At 36.5% G+C, this 22,116-nt stretch overlaps 1 protein-coding gene across 1 annotated transcript; it reads left to right on the top strand.

Moving 5' to 3' along the window:
• Nucleotides 1-1,724: 1,724 nt before the first annotated feature.
• mcur1 (mitochondrial calcium uniporter regulator 1) lies at nt 1,725-17,169 on the top strand. The gene is made up of 9 exons (XM_088919593.1): nt 1,725-2,245; nt 7,813-7,932; nt 10,436-10,539; nt 11,100-11,201; nt 11,291-11,332; nt 11,974-12,045; nt 13,581-13,634; nt 14,688-14,802; nt 15,127-17,169. The coding sequence occupies exons 1-9, from the start codon at nt 1,822-1,824 to the stop codon at nt 15,180-15,182; spliced, it is 1,089 nt and encodes a 362-aa protein (XP_088775719.1). The 5' UTR covers nt 1,725-1,821; the 3' UTR covers nt 15,183-17,169.
• Nucleotides 17,170-22,116: the final 4,947 nt, after the last annotated feature.

The raw sequence follows: 22,116 nt of genomic DNA, 5'->3' as shown, positions 1-22,116 counted from the left end.
CAAATTCTACCAATGAACAACTGAAACACTGAAGCAATTCAGCATTATTTTGTTTGCAATGATTTTGTCAAAGAATGAATTAAAAATGCACAGACTATGACTGTTCTGTTATCATAATGTAAGATAGAATGCCCATAGGAAACACTATCTGTTAATAGCAAACTATTTTGAAGTATGGATTAAACATTTGTTACAATTAAAAGTCTGAATCTCCACTTTTTGTTTCTTTACTACAGAGGACTGAGGTATAATTCTTTGAGTATCTAGTGTCTTTGGTTAATTAATCAATTAACTAAATTATTTTCTTAAGTCATTTATTACTCAAATTTTCCTTCTCTTCATTAAATAACAGTTATCTATGAAATACCTCAGATAGCCTAGGTCTAAGTGTTACAATTATGTAACTGTAAAAATTAGAACACATATTTAACTGCGAGCTCAGGTGTTTGAGACTCCTGATTTATGAGAACATGTCGATGCTACAATTCATTTATTTTTGTTTTTTAAAGAAGTCTATTGCAAAAGAGATGAATCAATTATGCTTTAGAATATGTACTTTAAATGTAATCTCTGCTCTCCCACTATCAATCCCAGTTTGAGAGAGTGTTTACATTTTAAAACATGTCAGAGTTAGGTGGCTGTGGTCACTGAACTTGCTAATACTTTTAGCATAGTGAGACTCACTGCTGGACGGCTTCAGTCCAGCAGGTTTTATGGGCAATATACTAAACTCAATGAGGAAAGAACTGGAAAAGATAGAAATGCTATTGAGATCATTGAATACCTTGAAATATTGGGTTTGACTGACAAGTTTTATTTCTTCTCAATTGGGAACACAGTTTTAATATAAAAAAACAATAAAATACAGATAGGGAGGTTATAACACAGGCTTTTGTTCCCTCTCCAACTTACATCTTACAAGCTCCCCACTTTTATAATAACAGCTATAGAACCCCACACTACAAAAGACAAACACTACAAACAAAAGAGCAGCACACACACATCCCAGCTTCCAGTCTGAAACTCTTGAAATGGCTGGATGGGTTAATAACTGGAAGCACAGCTAAAACAAAAGCCAGGAAGTGGGGGTCCCGGGAACTGAAGCTGAAATCCTTGGAAAATCTGTGAAAAAAACTAGGATATGCAATCCAAAATATGATTCAAACATAAAAACAGAATTATAGAGAAATGTTAAAAAACTGCATTGCTTCCTGTGGTTTTTCCTTTTTCGGCAAATAGTTTGTGTAATTTTAAATGTGTAATGGCTGATTTCCATTGCTCTTCTAAACCTTAAATCTGGTTTCTGTAGCTTTCCCATGCTTAGTCTGTTCTGTGAATTTACCGTGCCTCCTCATGGGCTCATACGTTTGGGTGATAATTATGTCTTGATTCCTGTAGTTCCTGTGTTCTTTCCTATACGTTTACCAAAATATCCCATTACTTTTATAATTTATAATATAAGATTAGAGTTTTTTTAGACCAATACAGGGAAGATTTATTTTAAGACTTATTATTATAGTTAGTAATATTCCATCAGAAATTTGCTGAAGAGGGAAAGTTCTTTGAAACAAACGGAAGGTAAATACTGAATTAAACCATACGAAATGAGAGAACCCAACACATCTGGCGTGACGAAAATCGATTATTCGCGCTCCTGCAGCGAGCACGCTCACGACTGCTGCGTGGTGACGTCAAAGTACAGCGTAAAAGTTCGGAGCTGCTTCACTGCACAGGCGTGTGCGTTTGGCGGCCACGCGTTTTTTGGAGACATATGGGTGGACGATAAACTGATTTTTTGGGGGTACATAAAGAAGTGCGAGAATGCAACTAAAACGGCATTGGAAGTGTATAATTTTGAATACGCGGAGGGGATATTTGGGAAAGAACTTTGCTCTTACAGCTTCCGACGTTACACTCAGCACCGCTTTCCGGAGGCTGGGGACTGGTCAATGTGTTTTACCGGCTTTTCCAAGCGGAGTTGCTTCAGGACTGGGACGGGGTCACTCTGAACGGTGGACGCTGCCTTGTGTTGGAGTGGCTCCCTGGAAAGGCCGCAGTGTGTCCTGTCCCGGGGAAGAGAGTGTGTCTAGAGCTGCAGCCACAATGTTGCGGCTGACGGGCACGGGGAGAGTGCGCTGCAGCGGTCGCACTGACCGGAGGAACAGACCGTGGCACAAAACGGACATCTTTGCAAGGGTCGAAACTGCTCTCTCGTTTTTTAAACGCACACGATTACTAGTTAGAGGTACGTATTGTCGTAGGACCCCTATGTTAAAAAATGTGCTTAACACGCTCACACTCAAAATCGAGTGCTTTCCTGCTTTCCTGATCAGTCCCGGTAGCAATCAAATGACTTGCCTGACAACTCAAAGTAGTGTGCATATTAACATGTTGTGAACTAGACACTAAAAGTAAAAGCTACATTGTTAACTCTAGCATTTAATAAAATGTATATATCACGTTAAACGCTGCTAACTTCCTACTTCGCAGGGCGGATAGCAGTGGAAAAGCTGCCCTGGGTCTCTAAGCCCGTAGATTTAAATCTAACGCCGTAGATTTAAATCTAACGGTGAAATAATGACAACAGTCATCCAAGTGTTCGGTCTTTTTAGAACATGTAACTAAATTGGCCACATTATTTGAAGTGCGGGTGCACCATGCATCCAATAATTTGAAGGATATACACCAGTGTTTTACGCGGTGAGAAGTGACCGATTTACAGGCAGCACACGCTGCTACTGTACAATTTGGGTCTTCAGAAACAGACACCTAGAAATCTTAATCGTAGAAGTGGTTTGATTCTGTATCCAGAAAAAAAAGATCTGATTTTTGTCAAAAATATCTGCTTTAGAAGTAAGTCGCACATACAGTTTGTGCAAGCCATTGAAAATAGGAAAGACGTTTTGGCTTATGATGTGGCAAGGTTTGTATTAACGAAGGTGTACGAACAAGGTGAGGAAAAATTAATCGCACGATGCAGTGATGGCTTTCATAACAATGTGTGAATTAATTGAAAGGGAACAAACGCTGTGGTAAGAGGCCTTCATATAACAGTGAGAGACTGAAAACAATTCACTGGGTCATTAATTTCAGTATTTGTAAATGTAGATGGCAAAGCTTAATTGGGACTGCTGAAGTCTGATGACCCCTCAAACTGTTATTAGCCTACCCCTGCCCAGCATTAAAGAATCACGTTTTCAAGGACAGTTTTACAGTTTAGATTCATTATGAATACAGTAGCTGGGTGGTCATGGTCTTTTATGTGGAAGTCTGTTTAGGCCAGTGGCAGATAAGAGACAGCTCTGATTCTCAAGCCTGAGGAGAGGCCTGTCATGTGCATTAAAGAATTGTATTAAAATGGTGAAAGGTGCATCATTTTCTACTGTAAAATAAACTAATTATAAAATCTTTTTAAACAAAATGCATAATACAATACAGAAACATTTCTATTTTCAAGTATGCAATAATGATTTTATGCAACGTCTTTTTAAATTGTTTACAAGATAATTGAGTTTTTTTTTTCATATGACTTTAGAGCATTTTAAACCAGGTAATTGTAAATATAGGATATATGGTGAAGCAATTACACTCACTGAAACTGAGAAACAATACTTTTTACAGAGTATCACTGCAGACCTATTGTGTGTAAATACAAAATTATCCCAGTACACAATCATTTCTGGGCCATTCCCTTTTTGGCCTAGTGTTTATTGGTGATATCATCAGTGACAGGTGCAAACAGGTTCCAAAAGAATAATATCTGGGTGTTATAGGTTTAATTATTCCTGTTATGTTAAATATCCTGTTTCCAATTGGGGATAATGGACATGCACAGCCCAGTAAAGCAGTGATTCTTCTCTCAGTGTAAATATATCATTAGATTAGATTATTCTTTATTGCCACACAACAATAGTTGGTGGAATTTGCTTTTGGTACAGCAAGGAACACAGATGAGACATACATACAACATATACAGTACACATTTAAATAGGACAGGAGATACACAAACATTGTCACATATGTAAACAACTGTCCCTAATTATACAATGAAATTCTAAATTCAACGCAAATTCAGAGTTCATATGGCAGTGGGAAGGAAGCTGAGGTTGAAGCGAGCAGTCCTTGAGAGGAAGGATTAGAAATGTTTTCCAGAAGGGAGAAGCTGAAAGAGATTATGAGCTGGGTGAGAGGGGTCTGAGATGATTTTCTTGGCACGATTGGAGGTGCGAGTTGAATAGAGAGATGAAATGGAAGGGAGTTCACAGCCAACAATATTTGCAGCTTTGGACACAATCCTTTCCAGTTTGCCTTTTGAGTAGTTATCCAAGATCCCATTCCAGACTGCAATAGAGGTTGTTAGAACACTTTGGATTATGGCTGTGTAAAATTAAAGGAGGAGTAGCCGGTGTTTTTTGAGTTGCCTAAGAAAAAACGTCCTCTTCTTAACTATGTGGTCAGTGTTGGTGCTCCATTTAAGATCACTGTTTATGTATGTACCCAGAAATTTAAAGGAGTTTGTGGTCTCTATAGGAGGGTCATCAATGAAAATTTGGAAGTTTTGTGTTCTGGATCCGTCAGAAGTCAATGATGATTTCCCTGGTTTTAGAAACATTGAGTAGGAGTTCATTGTCCAAACACCAGGCTGCTCCCAAGTCAGTCTCCTTTCGGTAACAAGTCTCATCATTATTCGAGATCAGGCCGACAATGGTAGTGTCAGCTGCTTATTTGAAAATCTTGACAGAGCCATCCCGAGATGTGAGGTTGTTTGTGAAAAGGGAAAAGAGCCAAGGAGATAGGACACAGCCTTGGGGATCATATATGTATAACATATATGCTGTTACCAATTCATACAACTAGGAAAAGACATACAACTTGCATTCTTTATTTTTATAACATCTTCTCCCCTATGTTGGGTGATATTTCCTCGTATGTTTTAGTGTTTACTGAATTGTCTGAGTTATTTGGAGACAACGTTGTGCTGAAATAGAGATCTTGGGATGCTTTGACAAAAATGCTGATACAAAATTCTGTATGTTCGAGTAAATGAAGACCAAATCTAGTACAAATATTATGAATATAAATTATTCATAAGGTACAAGTACATTGTAAGCCCTTTGTAAAGTAATTATGCTGTAACTGTAAACATTTTGCAGATGATTTCAGAATCCCAGTCTGTGAGATCTGAGTTCATTCTTGATATTCTTGGGCAGTAGGTATGCTGGAATGCCACATATCAACCAGTTGATACTGTAGCTCATATGAGCTCACTGGAACTCCTGTCCTGTTGTTGCCCAGGGTGTGGCAGAATTAGGATTTCCTGACTCTCTGTTAATCTTACTTCAGGATCATTCAAGAGGGACTTCTGTCTATATCAATAGTCATCTGGCCTAACCTGAAGTACTTGTTTTGCCTCACTGCTCATTCAGCTACTGTGATGACTCAGAGTTCTTTGTTTCATATTAACTAAAACATGGATTTCTGATTTTTAAATTTTGCACATTTGTCTCCATTATTTCTGAATGAATTATATAATTGCTACTAGAATTAGTTACGCTTCAAACTGATAGATTAAATCAAATACTGAATGATATGCCCATATATACCACTTATGATTATTTTACACCAATAGAGATTCAATAGAGTTTGTTTTTATTGATCTTTTTGGATAATCAGAGTTTTTATTTATTTGAATTTTGTGTCTGTATACAATATGATTTTTTTCTTTTATGAAAGTGCATATTGCTAAGCAGTCAAAAGGGAATGTTTTTAAATAGCTTCCAAATGATTTACCCTCTAAGTCCTTCAAATGCTTTATGCTGAATCTGAAATTTCCTTAAGAGGATTATTGTGTTGTAGTGATAGCAGACTATAAATAGGGTCTTTTCCACTGGATTATCACAGGCGAAGTTGCCTGTTCTTCATGGGCCAAAGTGTAAAAGAGTGAAATCACAGAGATATTTGTATTAGAAATATGTTGGCATGGGTGGGCGTCCCATCTAGGGTGTACCAGCCTTGTGCCCATTGCTTGCCAGGATAGGCTTCAGCTCCCATGTGACACTGAATTGGAAGTGATTAGAAAAAGGATAGATGTTGGTATAGTTCACTTTCTCAGCAACATAATGTCCAGTTATAATATACCACTCAGGTCTGTAGTGTGTTACACTCACAAGACCAGTTTTACATTTGTAAAATAGGTTCCAAAAACGAGTTTAGCTTTACATAAACATTGCATGACCATATCTATAATTAATGAGGTGGTAACAGTGGCAGTAATACACTGTTTTTATAACCTTGTTTACTGTTTTGCTTATACTTTGTTGTATTTCAGTGCATGATAACAGACCCCATTTCCCGGTCAAGTTAATGATTTGCATTTTCTTTGCAATGTGAAGAAAAACGACATGTTTGACCCCTTACAAAAATGACAAGAAAGGAGCCGAAATTCACGTTCCACTCCAATGGCATGTGGGCCACTTTATTCTTTTCCAAGGATCCTGGAATTGCAAGTAGCAGCCGGTGGTTACAAGAGGGAGAGCTGATTAGGAGCTTTGCCAACGGGCTACACATCAGAAGTTTACAAGAAGGGTTGTTCATTGTGTATTTCTTGAACACTGGGAGGGTGTTAGTTTGATGATAGCATTTAGCAACATGTTGATTGCATCGTCGGCCTGAAAAAGGACTCAATAACAGAGGAGCTTTGATTTCATGCCAAGATGGGAATTAATTTTTCAGCTCATTTTTACTCAGGTGGAAGCAGGTCAAAAATATCACTCTGAAAAAGTCATTGCACATTTAGTGATCAAACATTAAACATCAAAATGGGGAAAATAAGGGTGGTTGTTTCTCCTTAACCCAAATGAAAATGGGGGAACATTCTGTTCTTTCTGAATTATCTGGGTCATATTTCCTTGTCTGCTGTCAGACAAGACTGTGGCAGTTTTATTTGTACTGTATGTTTTTCTGATCCAGTAAACGTTCTGTGTAAATCTGTATCAAATTGCAATTTTCTCATTGTACACCTTTACCCCCCCAAGCACAGTACCAAATCATAAAACAGTTCGGACAGATGCATATAATTCAGTATTTTTTTACTCGCGTTTCTTAGGGTTTTTCATGTTAGAATTGTGTTTTTTTTTGTTTCAAAGCAGTCATTTAAAAGTTTGATTGTAAATCAGTTTTTTATAGAAAGCATTCTGTCACATTCATACTGGAGAACAACAGTCTCTCTGGATTAATCAAACCTAGTTGAACATTGTCTCATTTTTATTGTGTTATGTTTAATGTTCTCAGTTTTCATTTGCATTTTTCGTTTTTTCTACACTTACGAATACAGAGGCCCCGCTGTATTAGAATGAGCAGCCTTGGCACAGAAGCCCAGTAATAACAGGTGACAGAAATCAAGTTAAGCCCAAAACAGAAGCTTGATGTTAAGCGTGAAAAGGTTTTGATGGACATGACTGTTTTGTACAGGCATTATGAATTAAAAAATTGACACCTTCCCCCACCCCCTGCTTTAAGTCTGACTTTAATTTTTTTTTATCAGTGTGTTCTGTAAAAGTTGAAGTGTAATAAAAAAATCTTGATGTCAAATATGCTTTCATCTCTTCTAACTCATGCATGTCTCTAGTCATAGTTATGAACAAGAAACTGAGCATAGTGTGCTCGTATAACACCATATATGTAGTGAAGAACAGAAAGTTGTTCAAACTCTGATTGGAAGCGTGGTCCAGCTGTATTGCAATTTAGAACCTTTTGCTTTAATACGTATACACATAGCATGTATTTTATTTCCTTTTCCTTTGGTCTGTTTAGAATTTAACACTTCGATTAAGGCCTTCCAGTATGACTTGAAAAACGTGGAAGCAGCAAAATCGGAAAGCAGGAAGTTCTATTTTGACACCCATGCAGTGGTTCGTCTTCTGGAAGAAAAAGGTGAGTCATCCCTGAAAACTATTTTTCTTAGTTCATTTAATAATAATTGCTTACACTTTCTGGACACTCCACTCAAAGTGCTTTACAGGTAATTGGGACTCCCCTCCTCCACCACCAATGTGCAGCATCCACCTGGATGATGCGACGGCAGCCATAGTGCGCCAGAACGCTCACCACACACCAGCTATCAGTGAGGAGGAGAGCAGGCCATGATTGGTGAGGGCCAATGGGATATTTGGCCAGGACACCGGGGTTACACCCCTACTCTTTTTGAGAGACGCCCTGGGATTTTTAATGACAACAGAGAGTTACGACCTCGGTTTTACGTCTCATCCAAAGGACGGCGCCTGTTTACAGTATAGTGTCCCCATCACTATACTGGGGCATTAGGACCCACATGGACCGCAGGGTGAGTGCCCCCTGCTGGCTCCACTAACACCTCTTCCAGCAGCAACCTGGTACTGACCAGGCTCACACCTGCTTAGCTTCAGTGGGTTGCCAGTTGTGAGTTACAGAGTGATATGGCTGCTTATTTGGTGACCAGAATAAAAAAGACCCCAGCACTTCTACACACAAGCTTCTTATTCTTCAAAAGATTTTTATTTCTTAACCTCCTTTTCCAGTTACAAATGTATTGAAGGGTAGCGCCACATTTTGTGACGTTTGTAAGATGCAAATTCACTAATGCAGCTGCTCATAAAACATTTAATTTCATGTACATGTAACAAAAAGTTCTTCAAGCACTTTGTCACTGACCTGAAAAGTGATAATGTAAAGAAATTAAGCCTGTAGAGATTGTTACATTTGTCAGTCAAGTAGTTTTTAAGGGTTCTCCACCCTTCTTATTAAATAAATAATGACTGACTTCAGTTTACAAAAGTAACTTCAGTATTTTTTTTATCTTATGCTTATAATATGTAGTTACACAAAGTTAATTATTGGGTTTAACAGACACTGACATTACATAAAAAATCTATAGTTAAACCTCAGGACCCTCCATACAGAAACATATTTGTATGTCTATATTGTAATTTAATAGGTAGTGTTAAAATTCAAGGATTCTGACACCAGTTTATATGCTAGCAAATAATAAAGATAAGCAATTTTACCTCTGTAAAATCTGGAATTGCAGTGTTATAAGGCACATGTCCCTTTTATTCTCTGTCACAGCTGTGAAGATGGATTAATAATTAGGCCCAAACCTAGACAAGACTTGTATTATTAGCAATAAATATCTCAACTGTAAAACACACGATTGTTGTTGCACACAAATGTGACAATAAATCTGTTAAAAATATATAACAACAAATAAACAGGTATTTACAATTGGTGAGTTATACAGTTCTGCTTACTATAGATCTAGAGAATTCCACAATTCTAAGACCATAGAAAACACTAACAGGTCAGTGAGAGAAAACTTTTGTTTTAAGAAAAGAGCATCCTCGCTATGTCAAAATCTCTAAGACATGGATGCCCACAACTTTATGGGAACCAATTTCACTATTCTAAAAATCTATCATTAACAAAAAAGAGGACATTTCAGGAAAGAGATCAGAATTTCCTAAATTAAATAAGACAGCAAGCTATCTTATAATAATGTGTAGTGTCAAGTACTCTTTTCAGCCTTCAAATTGGCTGGACAGAATGTGTTTCGTTGTCTGGTTTAAACAAAGGAGGTCTCCCAGTGTTCAGCTTCCTTTCCTGAACATGCCTATTTTGTCTTTATTTATGATGTGATCCATTCCTTGGGAGGCTGGATTAATCATACTGTATATGGTTGTCTGAATGATTTACAGTGAAGTTAATTAACCAGGAAAACCATTAGGAAACGCCCTCATCATCTGTGATTTCCTCCATGTTGGCTTGCAAGGACAGCTAGGTACTGCAAATACCACCAAGCAATAAAATCAATATACAACTTTCTAAGTAAGGAAATGCAAATCTTGCTACCCTGGATGAAACTCAGCTGCTCCTTCCCTCCTCAAAGACATCATCATGATATTATACCATTTCAATGTGAAAGCACAGAAGGTTACGTTATAGGTGGGTAGCTGCGTCAGCATGCTTAGGCTGCAAAGGACCAAATAATAGGTTTAATCCATGCTAAAAAGAGAAGAACGAAAACACAACGTTTCAGCTGTGGAGCCTTCTTTGGGTGTGAAAAAGATAGGGCAGTCAGCAAAGACAATATAGCATGGGAAAATAAAAGCCAGGAGAGAGGAGGAGGCAGGAGCAGGGGAGAGGCAGAGAGGCTAATCAAGTGGTGAGGAGTAAAATTAAAGCTACAAATGAATAGAGAGAATAAGAAGAGAATTCTACTACTAATTCTAAATGAGAAATTCTAATTCTAAATTCTAGCCACTGCGAAGTTCATGATGTGTTAAATCATGCCTAGAAAAAAATTAACAACATGCTGAGCTTTAGGCTTCTGATGATGAATGTCCTTATTTAACAATGATAACTGATATTTCCACATGGTCTTTTTTATATATTTTTTTTCCAGGGTTCAGCACTGAACAAGCAGAAGTGCTAGTGACTGCTCTAATAAAAATTACCAATTCCAACATGGACGTCATTTACAAAGACATGGTGACAAAGGTTCAACAGGTGAGATGCCTTAGAATCAAGACAATGTACATTATAGTTTTTTACATCATTGTATCCTTAAGGATAAAGGCACTGCTTTTTTGGATCGCAGTGCAGTCAGTACAACTTTGTATTTTATGCAGTTAATTGCTATTTATGGATGATGCATAGCATTTTTATGGCTTTCCTTTTGTGAATTGAGGTATACAGTATCTTTATTGGGAGGAATCTTAATTTTATACTTCTCTAGCCATGACCATATAGAAAACAATGGAACTAAGAAAAAGAAAAGTCTCCTATGAACCATTGCCATATGTATGGTAAATTTTCAGCAAAAACACAGCTATTCTCACTAATTGAGTTTCAAAGAAATTATTCTTGAAATGATCATTTTATATTTTATATATATATATTCATATATAATGGATATATAATTATTCATTATATATATATTTTACACTGCAACTATGAAAATGTATTTTATTTTTCCATCAGTGTTTTATATATCAAGATCCACATATCATCACCTAAGACATGGCAATTCATGTGACATGTTATCACTGTAATTGGGTAATTGGCAGGAGATCATGCTTCAGAAAGTGATGTCACACATTGCTGCCGTGAAGAAGGACATGATAATCCTGGAGAAGAGTGAGTTCTCTGCACTGCTGGTTGAAAATGAGGTGAGCTAAAGTATCATAAAGATATACAGTAGATGGCATACATTTGAAAATTCAGGAACACTAGAGTCTAACTTTTTTTTTCGTTTTAGAAATTAAAGCTTGAGCTACAACAACTGAAGATACAAGCAGCTGTGAGTATTTTTTAGTACTTTTAATATTAAGGATTTAGTTTGCATTTGTGAGGTTTTTCAGTTTTTCCATTACTTCCCGATTTTCAGATAGTCTGATAGACTGAACTTCTTCGTGATTGTAGAGGTTGTTTCAGGCAATCTGCTTGAGTAGCCCAGGTCATTTAGTACAGTTGCTTCCCCACACACACGGACCCTACTATACTTCAGTATATGTACACAAAATCCAATTAAGAATATTATTTCAATTTAAAAATATCTTGGGATAGGGTATGGTCAGTCAAAGTGAGGTATAACATTTACATTTGGAATGGTTTTTTAATGGAAGGAAATGTTCATCTTTTGGTAGTAGTACTGCTTATCCTGTTTAAAGTTTGTTCAGTATTTATTTTCACAGTTCCTTACTTTGATGTATAAATTCAATGGATAGGATTTGCCTCTAATCTTAGTCTTAAGTGTGATTCAGGAATGTGTCATTTAGAGAGCTCTGCGTGCACTGACAAAACAACCCAGATTTTGATCAGTCGTACTGCATGTGTCCATTCTGCATTCTGAAATAAGGAATGGATGTGACACATCTGTTCCAGTTCTTAATTTTCTAAGACGTGTGAAATTTTGGCAATTAAAAAATGCTGACTTTGCAGGATGAGATGAACAAAATACGTTCAGATGCAATCCTGGAATTGAACCTAGAAAAGAGCAGGGTGAAGGAAATGGTAAGTCAACATTTTGTTTGTGCGTTTCACAATTTCAGGCAACTCCTTAAGGAGTTGTTTACAGTTTATAGCCTTTTAGCTAAATAGCACCAACTACAATGTTTGTGATCCTTGCATGCCCATTAATTCATTTGGCATTTGATTGTTCCGATTTTCTTAATCAGGATGGTTTTGTATGTACTACAATACAAAGAATAAACGAGCAATAATCGAATAAATCAATAAACGAGCAATAAATTCTGGGACAATCTTTAAGCACTTCCCATTAAAGGGGAACTGCAGTCCCAGTTTCTCAGACTGGTTATTACCTCTTGTAACAAAATAAAATCATTGACACTAGAGAAAAAGTTTACAAATTTCGAATTAAGTTCAAAATCATAAACTTTATGAAAGCACTGTAAGTCACCATGTTGTTGTCACGGGCAAGAACGATATTTCCTATGAATTGTGACACAATGCGGCCCTTCCTGTAATAACTTCCTGTAGTCACTGTAATAACTGATGTAATGCGATGTACGAGTGAATTAAGTACAGGTTGTGTAGCAGACTTTTCACCACAGAAATATTCCAACATGATCTGCATGCAGAGTTAACAAGTAAGTAGTATGTCTTGGCAAAACTGTCTCAAGGTCGAGAGCAATATTTCTATTGGACTAAAAGAGATGTATGCGCAAGCCTGCTTCTTTACAATGTAGTGGGGCTTGTTTCCTGTCACTGGAAGTTGTGTTGCCTCGTTCTGAATAGCAGAATATGGCAGTGCACATACTGTACCCGGAAAGTTTGTCTGTTTTTTGGTGTAAATTGGAGGTTTTACAGGTTACTGTGTACATTTTACTTTCATTGTGGTTTGAAATGCACTTATCAATGCTGATTCTTTCTAATCCCGAAATATAAAAATATTGTTGCAGTTCCCCTTTAAGTGAAAATGTCAGTGCCTTTCTATTTTTAGTGATAATGCTTAAGGGGGAATAGTACGTAGTGCTGATTTTCATTTTGTTAATTCTTATGCAATAGTGGTTCTAAAAATAAATGAGAGGAGACATTTAGTCGTTTACCTTGCTTATTTAGTCGCTTTCATTAAGCAACAGTAAATACAGTTAAACGAACGTGCCTGAGTAGATTGTTCCACCTAGTACCACTCTTTGTGTAATGAAATATATTCCCATTCTCAGTATTAAGTGCACTTCTTAGTGTGCACTTGTAATTTTATATCCCAAAATAAGTCACTAGATTATCTTTGCCAGAACATTTAAGAATTTGAAATATTTGTATAAAATTCCTGCATAATCCAGTGTATTCAGTGAAGAGATTTGCTTAATTTAAACCGTGTATGGTATTCCGTTTTAGAGCTTGAATTAATATTGTGTTTTATGGTACAGGTATTACAGGTAAAAAGAGGTAGCATAGGGGAAGCCACCAGAGCCTGAGAAGTCATTTGTTTCAAACCCAAAATAGAATAGAATTGTTTTTTTGTATAATAAGGATTGAAAAATCAAATTGAAATCAGTCAATGCTAACGAAAACACTGTTTTCAGTACGCCGATCATGAGAGGAAACTTCTGGAATTGAGGACTGAAACGGTTGAAATGGTAAGAGAGTTTGTAGACTATATGAAACTATGAAACTACAGTCATTTGAAAAACTAAATATGACGTGACTGTTTTTCAACTTGACACTTGCTTAAGTATAAAATGGAAATTTCCATTTTAATTGTAAGGTCATTGTCATCTTTCCACTCCATCCAGTTTTCAAATTGTGCATGTAAAACATTAGAAATAATCATAAAACATACACTATCTAAAACTCTATATTGTTATCACTGACTGGCCTCAAGGCAGTGTGGCCACAGCATCGTGTAACCCACCCATCCATTTACGTCTAGTAGCTGTTTACTCCAGTACAGCATTGAAGTGAGCCCGAGTCTATCACAGAAGGCACTAGGTGTTGTATTCAAGAATTTCCATGCCACTCCTTCACTTAACATTTAGACCAGTCATATTTTCTTTTATGTTTAATTACATAATTTATTTCAACCAAATTTCAACAGCGTGATGAATAGAATAAACTTTTTAAACGTGCCTAATGATAAGCAATATGACTAGATTAGGGCACATGTTACACAGATGCTTAAACCTCTATATACGAGAGATCTGAAATTGTTGGGATAGTAAATGAATGTTCAGGATGCCCTATTTCCACATAGCCCAATATCTGACAGGCATAGCTTGTGCCTAGGCATGACTAGAGAAAAGTATATGCTATATTCCTCATGAATATGGATCTCGATCAAGCTCATAGGGGGAGACTGGAGCAATGTCTCTGACCCTAAGGTTCTGTTCCATTGTCCTGTTTACTGTGCAAGTCTGTGTGAGTGCTCACATCTGACTTGAGTATGCCTGCATGGTAAAAGTGTTGATCACATTTGCACACCGTGAAGGGCTACCAATAGTTTGCTCCTCCTGAAGATCTTTTATATATTAATTTTTGGGGAATCTGAAAATAAATAATATTGTCCCTGAATTAATTGCATGTCAGGAGAAAGCATTTGTGAATATCCTTTGGCTCAAGAGATTGATCTACTGTACTGGTCTTGATGTGCATGTAAATGTTAACTCAATTACATAATCATTCATTTTCCCCAGCATTCAGAGCAGGACCGTGCTGTGACACAGACTATTATGAAAATAGACACTGAAGTTGCAGGCTTGAAAACCATGCTGGAATCTCATAAGCTTGACACCATCAAATATCTTGCGGGTAAGTAGCCTTGTTTTAATTGTTGGAATTCAACTACTTCATATACAAAAATCATAACTGAAATCTTTGGTTCATTCTTTTTTCATTTGTGAACTGGAAAGCCAGACATGTCAGCATCTGCATGTCAAGTGATAGTTCTCTAAATCATGAGTTGTCTTAATGAACATCCCTCGTTGTTTAATGCCCATTACCTTGTCGTGAAACTGAATTGCAGTTTTAAAATGCAAGCTTCTCCATGACTTACCATATTTTTTTAGTTTCAATAGAAAGCTACCTCAATATTTGATGTGAATTACTTATTGATTTTTTTTTGTTTCATCTTAGGTTCAGTCTTCACCTGCTTGACAGTAGCTCTTGGGTTTTACCGAATCTGGATGTGAATCTATATCTTTGAAAAACATTACCCATGTGTGCAGTTAACTGGAAGCTTCCCACCTCTCTGCTCCACTGCTATCCTGAAGAGGCAACAAGCCTGTGAATGTGCTTTCTATTGAATTATTTTCACTTTATGTTACTGCAACATTACCACTTTTGAGATGTGCATTTTAAACAGGTGATATGTCTAAGACCGACAGGTTTTTGAGATGGTAAAACATTAAAAGTAATATTTTTAAAATGTTTCCAAAGATCATGCCCACAAAGCTTTATGAATTGAGAAATTGAGATTATTCAAGTCTTAAATAACACTGGAAGTGATTGTGGGTCTTCTGCCACGTAGGTGAGTATGAGACTACTGCATCACGCAACCATCAAAAAACTCAAAGGCAGCCCTTTGCATACAAGGCTGATTGTCATCTGTTGCACCACTGCTTATGTCCAGCTGAGGTCACTGTACAACCATGTCCTGCCTGGAGGTCCAATTTGTTAAGTTTCAGGAAACATAAATATTTACTGATAAGAATCAGATGTCTTTTACATGTTTAAGTGATGAATCTATAGAGATGTTTTTCAATAATGGAGCAAGACCAAGAAGACACCAATCAACATGAAAGCATTATACCCTAAAGTGTCTCTCCAGTAAACCAAGCAGATTGAGATTCATCATCATATTAATCCTTATTTTTACTTTCTGAACAAACACCCTGAAAACTTGTTGTATGGATTTCTGTAAGTGGGTTCTTTGAAATGTGGTTCACATTATGCATAGTATATGTGTAGTAAGGGCATGGTATGTGCATATACAGACTTAAACAGTATATTAATATAAATATGTATTCATATACCTATGAACAGGTAAATGTTCAGGCTGAGAGGTAAAGAAAAGAAACATATTGGCTGTGGAGTATGTCTCTGGTTAGGCCATTTGAATAACCCAATGATCAGTTCAGACGGCATTAATTGCATATAAAGGCAAAGCTTTGAGTATAGTCTTTCTATAGCTTTAATATTTTAATCGGGTGCCTGTGTACTGTATGCTTATGTGGTATAAAGAGGTTTGACTTGTTTAGAAGTTTTAAGGATATTTGCTTTTATCCTTGCAGATAAGTCATTGCCACAGCTGCAAGGATAAATCATGCATCTCTGAAAGGTTATCATCTCTCATGCAGAGAATGTACGCTCGTACATCATTCCTGGACAGTTTGTTTCTGTTATCAGAAACACTTCTGTTATCAGCAATACCATTTTTGTGAGTACCACCAGCTGAAATATAGAATTTGGCTGCAGTCTGTCACATGGAGTGACCTTCAATAGCTAAGCCTTTGATTTCTTCATGCTCCTTGTATGATATTTCCTCCCAGAACCCGTAGTTTTAACCATGCATTCACCACAATCCATTTGTATCACGGCCTATTTTAAATTTTCATGGTAATTTTTCTTCTTCCTGTATGGGTGTGGAACTTTCCGATTGCTTACATGACTGCCAGTCACAGTACACTGTCAATATATCACTGTACAATAGTACATTGTGCTTTTACACAAGATGGTATTCTGCTGTGTTATTTGTGTATTACACCCAGTTTCTTCAGTGTTTCTTTAATTAGTAGTAGTATTTTATGTGTGAATATATACATATATATGTGTATAATAATTTCTACAGGTCTCTTCCTGACAAAGGACTTATTGTCAACAGGCAGTGCTTCTGCTGTAGTCTGTATTTTTAACTACTTTGACATTTCTTAATTTGACAAAATAACCTATTGATGGTGATATTGTCATTACGTGCATATTTAAATCATAGATGCCTTGATTTTTCAGTAAGATACTGTATATAACATAATATTACTGAGATGTACAGAAAAAAGTTGTAACTATTATTGCATTATTAAAATATCAGCACAATATTTATATTTATACTGTTACTTTTATATAATTATATTACTTAATATACTGACAGTATGATTAATAAAACATAAAGGAAAATACAGCTGGCTTGTGATGAATTTTGCCATGACTTTAAAAAATAGGTAGTTGTAGATTTCTTTGAATGTATTTGTCATATCAAATAAATTGATAATCGTGAGGAAAGTAACATCTCAAAACTTGAGAGTCCTGAAGTAATGAAACCATTTCATGAGGTTTATCACCAACTCTTTTCTTAATTCTTTTATTATTTCTTTATCTTTTCTTTTATCTATATCTATATCTTTTCTTTATCTATATCTTAATATATATCTATATCTATATCTTTATCTATATCTTTTCTTAATTCTCTTAGTAAAGAGTTTTGTATTTGTAAATTGATTAAAAAAATGTCATTAATTCCCTCTCTTCCACAACAGTGCATTATTAAACAGAATAATTTGGAGAAGATCACTTATAGTGGATAGCACAGCACTGTCATCAGGTGGGGAAGATGTCTACCATTCAGGGTTTTTTAAAGTCACCAAAATGTCTCTAAGGAGATTTGAACCAAGAGAGTTGCAAATTGTTATATGCTTTTCACTAGCAGGAATGACCACAGAGGACACTAGGAGCTTTGGAGTATGGTGGCCCTATGTCCCATGGCAGGTTTCAAAAGGCATGCATGACTGACATGTACAGTAATTGCTGGTGCATTGTGTTGCTACCAGTGCTTTAAGAAATATTTTAAATGGAATATTGCATTAGACTGTATACTGTATGTTTGTTGATCAAAGTACCTTTAAATATTTAGGAATGCCATTTAAAGGTCTAAAAAATTCAAAAGAAGAAATAGCATTCACATAGCAACAGCAGAATCTGGAATGGGCAGTTTTGCTTCTAAAAGAGAAACCCTGGCATCTCTCATTGTCTGCAAATTCCTGTCCTGTGAATCACAACAAATGTGGAATCCCATGGGGCAGTGGTGCAGAATGGCCTATCCAGTTCTTTGTCATCAGCCACAATATCTGTATTCTTGCTCTGAAATGGAGGGGACATGTTAAATGTCTTTTTTTTTAATAAAGCTATTTCTGTAGATGGGCACACAGAGCTCTGAAGAATGTTTTTTATGACTATTAGTAATAGTTTAATAGTTTTGTATTTATCATGCGGTTTTGACGGAGCTGACATATTTAATCACAGCCCCACCTAAATATTGGCGAAGAGTGTGTTCTGGAAGAGTACATTGAACAATATGTGGTATCTCCCATGATACCTGAGGATTTTAAAGCATTAGTAGAACAGGCATATGCCTGTGGTGTATCACTGGTGGTAACAGCTGACCTGGTTAGTGTATTCATTCCAGAAAACCTGAAGGTACTGCAGGCAGGTATCAACATATACAAAATCCCACAGACAGGAAGCACAACTCAAGCTGTAAGAAGCCTATTGAACCACATGACAGATGTTAGGTTCTATACCTTATGAGAAGACCCATATCTTTACGGACATCTGGGAGCATTTAGTGAAATGAATACTGTGATATGTACTCAATGCCAAAGGTGAGCCAGAACACTGTTGTGGGTAAGGGTTAAAATTTTGTGGTAGAGCGGTTTTGTATGAGATGTTTTTACACCCATACACACCCATCCATCCATTTTCTAAGTGCTTCTTCCAATTTAGGGTCACGGGGTATCGGGTGCTTATCCTGGCAAGTTTGTAAGGAAAAATACTTTTTTTTCTAGAAATTGTTGGTATTTAAAGAAATAGATGTGTTTTAGTGCAAGTTGAAGAAGCAGAAAATGTCCAAGTAGAAAAACATTATTACAAAAAAAACCCAATAAATGTGATTACTGAATTACTTCCTGAGCATTCCTAACAACCCCAAGGGTTTGATGTTGGCTAAAGGATGCTTGTGTTGTGTTGTGATTTTTTTTCCAAACTTCATGGCCTAAAAAGAGTAAGCTCATATTTAACAGTAACTGTGAATTTGCTATGTAAACTATTGGAATGAAAATTGCACCACCCAGGAACCCAGTGACCTGAAACTTGCCAAACAAGTTAATGATCATGACATGACTTGAGTTTCACTCCTTTTCATTAATGATGACATACCAATTTTTCACTTAATCAAATTCCTCCCCCAAAACATAGTTTAAACATATACCACAGTACAGCACAAGTAAAAGATACATTATTCTGAGAGTTTTTATTTAATAGTTGGATAAAGTATCAGTTTACATTTGATAGAGGTTAAATATGTAGGTTTTAGTTCTTGATAGTTTATTGGTAAAATTGCATCTAACAGGTAAAGACATTCTATTTCTTATCCAGGCCTAGGCTTTGAGGCACATATAACATACTATCTCTTATGTCTTGTGTGTTGGTAAGGCAGAATTGTATGTTAATAGAGAAATACTGAAGCAACCCCAAAGACACTTGAGATTTTAACTGCTTTTGGAATGACAGCTCATTTATCTTTGCAATGAAGATAAATTATACTGAAGTGCCCTACAAGAAGGTGATTATTGATGAAAATGGGTGAACCCCAGACAAATCCTTTGGGAACCTGGAAAAAGGATTTATTTGCAATTTGTTATAGCAAAAACGGACTTTTTTCATTGTTTGCTTTAAAAAGAGAAAGAGAGTAGCTTTAAATACAGTGAGGCATAATGCTAGTGGGTAGTGCAAACTCATTTTATTTTTCTGTGCGAGGGTTTCAGCACAGATACTCTAATGTGCAATTGGGACTTTAGAGCCATATGTTAGATTTTCAAATAGGCGTTCGGATGGACTGCAAAACAACAAAGCAAGTGTTTTGTGTTACTCTGCATTTAATTGTCAGTTTGACAAAACTAAACCAAAATTAAGGAAAACAGCATTGTGTGAGAGCAAATATCATAAAAAGACACAAAAGTTGTTAAAATTCTCAATAATATCAATAAACTGTATATTAAAAGTGCATTTTATTACTTTTTTTAAATGAACATTTACCAAATATATTTACATCTGAAATTCATGGGAAAAAAATCAATCGAAAAACAAAACAAAATAATGGAACATTTTTTGGAAATTCTCTCATTCAGTCCCGACTGTCTATCAGTGTAGGAGACAGGACTGAATGAGAGAATTTCCATGTTTACAGGTGTACTGTTTTTCTGATTTTCTACTACTTTGCTTGCTTGCATATTCAAACAATTCCCTGTGGTTTGTTTCAGATTCTGATCTCTTCCGGTGAACTCATTATCCCCATCCACTGTATTGATCCAGACGTGGCCACACTTGAAATTTGTGATGCTTGTGTTTTAGCCACTTGTCTCTTTATGAATCCACACTATAATCCTTATGAACTCAATAAAGCAGTTTTCTGTGCTCTGCGTTTACAACAGGATACTGAGAAGTTGAATTACATTTTAAAATGTGAAAATATGATGATAAAGTGTAAATAAGGAGCTCATATGGCTATAAGCAGTAAAGTTGTGCAAAAGGTTTGATAACATAATCTTCAGTTCACTATTCTGAAGAACTCTGAAGTTTAGTTTCCTCTTATGTACTCATTGTGACTAGTGTCAATGTTTCTTTTCTTCTTCAAAATCATCACAAAGTTAAATTTCAATTTAAAATGTCAGCAGCTATATCTCCCTACAACTCACAACTAACAAACCACTAAAGCTAAGCAGGTGTGAACCTGGCAAGTACCTGGAAGGGGGAGACCTCCTGGGAAAGTTATGGTTGCTGAAAGAGGTGTTAGTGGGGCCAGTAGGAGGCGCTCAACCTGTGGTCTGTGAGTGTCCCAGTATAGTGATGAGGACACAATACTGTAAATAAGGCACTGTCATTCTGACTAGATGTACAGTAAAACTGAGGTCTTGACCCTCCTTGGTCATTACAAATCCCAGGGTGTTTCTCAAAAAGAGCAGGGTTGTTAACCCTGGTGTCCTGGCCAAAATTCCTCTTTGGCCTTTACCAATCATGGCCTCCTAATAATCCCCATCTATGAATTGGTTTCATTACTTTGTTCTCCTCCCCACTGATAGCTGGGGAGTGTGTGGTGGGTGTACTGTGAGTATTGTGGCTGCTGTCACATCATCCAGGTGGGGGCTACACATTGGTGGTGGTGGAGTATTTTTTGTATTATTTATTTGTAAAGGGCTCACTGTATTGCAATATTTAATTTACTTACTCGTGTCAGTTCCTCCACTTTAGTTACCATAGGGCTCTGCAAAAGTCTTCATTTGACAAATGTTTTCTGTGCACAAACCACAGCTGATAATTGTACAAGTTTACCATGACAAATCTGTATTTTCAACCTAGTTTTGTTTTGTTTCCATTTCGCTTACCCTATGTTTTTACTTATTGTACAAATTCTATATAATATATAATTAATTCTCTAAAGTGGGGCTGCCACACTCAATTTCCTCAAGGCTGAAGCATCTTCTGGCTTCTGTTATAAGCCCTTACTTAGTTGGTAGAATTATTTGAACATTTCTTTTTCAGCTCAGAAAGATGCAGATGTATTTTAATAGGAACAAATAAAATAGGAAAACAAAACACAGTGTTTCTCCTGTTGAGCCATCTTCATTTGTGAGTCAAAAGAAGAAGGATCAACAGCCAATAAGCTGTATTTTGTCTTTCTATTTTTCAGTGTGGAATTGACCTTTATTTGTTCCTTTGCAGCCAACACACATTGATGCAGTTCTCCACTTGATGTATATCATATATATACAGTGCCCCTGCCACATAACTTCTGATAGGAAAGAAGTCGTGTGTGTATCATTTGTAATCCAGCAACATTTGAAAACCTGTAAAGGACATTGGAGCAACATTGGTGTGGCTCAAGAATAAAAAGCTTAATGTCCTTGAGTGGCTCAAAGTCCTGACCTAAACTCCATGGAAAATCTATGGTATGATTTGAAAATTGTGGTCCACAAGCACTATCCAATAAACTATGAGCTACAACCAATCTGCCAATAGGAATGGGAGAACATCAGGCCTAACCAGTGTGCAAAGCTGGTAGACATCTACCCCAAAAGA

The sequence above is a fragment of the Atractosteus spatula genome, chromosome 6 (genome assembly GCF_055471065.1).
Source record: "Atractosteus spatula isolate fAtrSpa1 chromosome 6, fAtrSpa1.hap1, whole genome shotgun sequence".
Classification (NCBI taxonomy): Eukaryota; Metazoa; Chordata; class Actinopteri; order Semionotiformes; family Lepisosteidae; genus Atractosteus; species Atractosteus spatula.
Note: the sequence above shows the minus strand (reverse complement) of the source record. Positions and strands in the feature narration are given on the sequence as shown.

Coding starts and splice junctions, on each gene's coding strand:
- mcur1 (XM_088919593.1), top strand. CDS start 1,822: ATGCAACTAAAACGGCATTGGAAGTGTATAATTTTGAATACGCGGAGG. Junction 7,933..10,435: donor TCGTCTTCTGGAAGAAAAAG/GTGAGTCATCCC, acceptor TTTTTTTTCCAG/GGTTCAGCACTGAACAAGCA. Junction 11,202..11,290: donor CACTGCTGGTTGAAAATGAG/GTGAGCTAAAGT, acceptor TTTTCGTTTTAG/AAATTAAAGCTTGAGCTACA.